Source organism: Pundamilia nyererei, unplaced genomic scaffold, assembly GCF_000239375.1.
Source record: "Pundamilia nyererei isolate P.nyererei 1_Seehausen unplaced genomic scaffold, PunNye1.0 scaffold00422, whole genome shotgun sequence".
Lineage (NCBI taxonomy): Eukaryota > Metazoa > Chordata > Actinopteri > Cichliformes > Cichlidae > Pundamilia > Pundamilia nyererei.
In genome coordinates this window covers 324,972-327,303 of record NW_005187823.1, presented here as the reverse complement: position 1 = coordinate 327,303, position 2,332 = coordinate 324,972, and the positions used below count along the sequence as shown (strand labels likewise).

The 2,332-nt window shown below is 43.4% G+C and overlaps 1 protein-coding gene and 1 long non-coding RNA gene across 2 annotated transcripts in view; one reads left to right on the top strand and one right to left on the bottom strand.

Moving 5' to 3' along the window:
* Positions 1 to 650, bottom strand: part of LOC102203522 (uncharacterized) — a 3,783-nt gene extending 3,133 nt beyond the window's left edge. Inside the window, exon 1 of the long non-coding RNA XR_312322.1 lies at positions 537 to 650. This is a non-coding gene — a long non-coding RNA (uncharacterized LOC102203522). The remainder of the gene's footprint in view (positions 1 to 536) is intronic.
* A 921-nt stretch (positions 651 to 1,571) lies between these two features.
* LOC102205414 (serine/threonine-protein phosphatase 2A catalytic subunit beta isoform-like) overlaps positions 1,572 to 2,332 on the top strand; it is a 46,289-nt gene continuing 45,528 nt past the window's right edge. Inside the window, exon 1 of the mRNA XM_013916002.1 lies at positions 1,572 to 1,722. Within this exon, the coding sequence (XP_013771456.1) occupies positions 1,572 to 1,722 (151 nt within the window). The remainder of the gene's footprint in view (positions 1,723 to 2,332) is intronic.

Sequence of the window (2,332 nt, the reverse complement as noted above, 5' to 3'; positions counted from 1 at the left end):
TGCTCTGTCTCCCCTGTCAGCTGTATCCCCTTGTCTAGTTCGCGTCTCTGTGTTTCCTTAGTTGCTATATCCCCGTGTCCGGTCAGTGTCTGTCTGCCCTGGTCCCACGTCTCTGTTCCCTCTGTTGCAGTGCGTGTGAGTCTGTGTCTTTAGTTCACTCTGTGTCATGTTTCCTGTTTTATTTTGAAGGTCCTTGTCTGATGTTATGTATCTGGTTTTGCTTCCTTTGTCTCGTTAGGCCTGATTTGCCCCAGCTGTGTTTCCCTCCTGTTACCCATTCCCTGATTGCTCCCTCTGTGTATTTGAGCCCTGTGTTTCTTTGTGCCTGTGTCGCGATCTACCGTTTACCTAGCTGTGTGTTCTGTCAGTCCTCCGGTGTAAGTTTATTTTGATTTTTTCCAGTTATGTTATGTTTGAGTTCAGCATTAAAGCTGTTTTTTGAAGTTTACTTTGTGCCTCCGAGTGTCTGCACTTTTGGGTCCACGATTCCTGTCTGCACACAGCCGTCACATAACACTGTTCCAGTCATAAGATACCTGGTTGTTGAGGTGTTCATAAAGCTTTCATCAAACATGTGTTTAGACAGTCCTTGGAGTCGATGCAGTGCAGCGATGTCAGAGCTGAGCTCCTCCCACTCATCTTCTTTCACCTCTGAAAACATTGAAACACAGTTTAAATTAGTTAAGGGGAACTAAGTGCTGGTTCCAGTTAAGAACCACTCCTACACTGTGTTTGTATGCCCCTAATCAACTATAACAGACATTTTATAAGTGATTGTGGCGCAGCTGCAGCGAGGTGCACGCACCTGAGCGGCATCAATGATCACACTGCGCCTGAATTAAAAGGGTGACTGACGTCCTGTCGTCGTCGTTGTTGTTGGGGAAGTGTTCATGTGTGTGCGTGTAAAGTGACGGCAACCGAGAGTAAAAACAGAACGCTGAAAAACATAGAAATGTGTTTGTCTCTGCTGTGTGCCTGTAAAGTGATCCATGCTCAATCATCCAGGTAAGTCACTCTCCAAAGTTTGATCCTGTTCATCTGGACGTTTTCAGTGGGAGAAACGTTTCATCATCATCATCATCATCATCATCAGGTGACTCCTTCAGTCTCAGCTGACAACAAGTGGCAACCTTATAAATAGCACATTTGCATAATGACAGAAACAATGACTGTTGGGGAATGGCTGCAATCACAGCATTGTAAGATGGTGACAGATGTTCCCTTAGGCCCCTCCTCGATTCAGAGATGGTCTTTCCCTTTTCACGTAAATGGCCTCCTTGACTCCGCCCTCAAACCAGCGTTCCTCACTGTCCAGGATGTTACATCCTCATCATTGAAAGAGCGTCCACTGGCCTGTAGGTGTAAATAGACACCACTCGCTCGTTGTATGCGTCAGTGTACACCTGGCTCTAAAATACTCTACGTTCTTGTTTGTACCTTGCCTAAGGGCTAACCTGTGACCTGTGACATCAGGTCAGGTGGGTGATAATACCAGTGAGATTGGGTACCAAGCTCCAAGTACAAAGAAAGGAGCGCAGAGTGCGACAGAAGCTGACCAGAGAGACAGGATGATGGCGAAGCTGGAAACCTGGAGCCTTCAGTCACGAAGACTACGTGAAGTATCATCTGAAGGTCAACTAGAAGATGTGAAAGCAGCATTACGGGCAATCATCACTGCGACCATCAATGAAACTAACCAGGTGATCAACACTACAGCCATGTGTATGCAAGCAGGCCGCTTGGTGCTATAGCTACAGGAGAGGCTGGATCATTGGATGGTTAGGGGTCAATTTATGATGAAGGTGGTGCAGGACAGTGGAGTTGTGGCCCCATTTTCCTGCTTATTGAACAGAAACTACCACAGAGATTCCCATTTAATAATCCAGAGCAATAAACGTAATATTTACATTATTGATTTTAAGCAAAGCAGAATGTTGGAAACTTAAGGTAGGATTAATTCAAGGATTATAATATAGTAATACTATCCAAATCGGCTAAAACATCAGTCACTATTACCTTATTATTATTAGGTTATTCCAATTGAAACTGTATAAAATGTGAAAATTCAAACTCATTTTGTATTGTTACAAAGGTATTACACTATTATTACTGACGGCCACCATGAGTTTACTTGAATATTAACTGGTTACTATTAGTAAGTAACGATAAGTGTTATAACGTGTTTGTTTGTTAGGTTGGACTCGCAAGCGAGCCCAAGAGGAGGAGTTGTCGAGAAAAACCTGTTATTTTACGGTCACTTTGTTATCATTTACATGCACTGTCATTATTTTATCATTATTTCATTAGTCTGCATCACTGATCATCAGTTTAT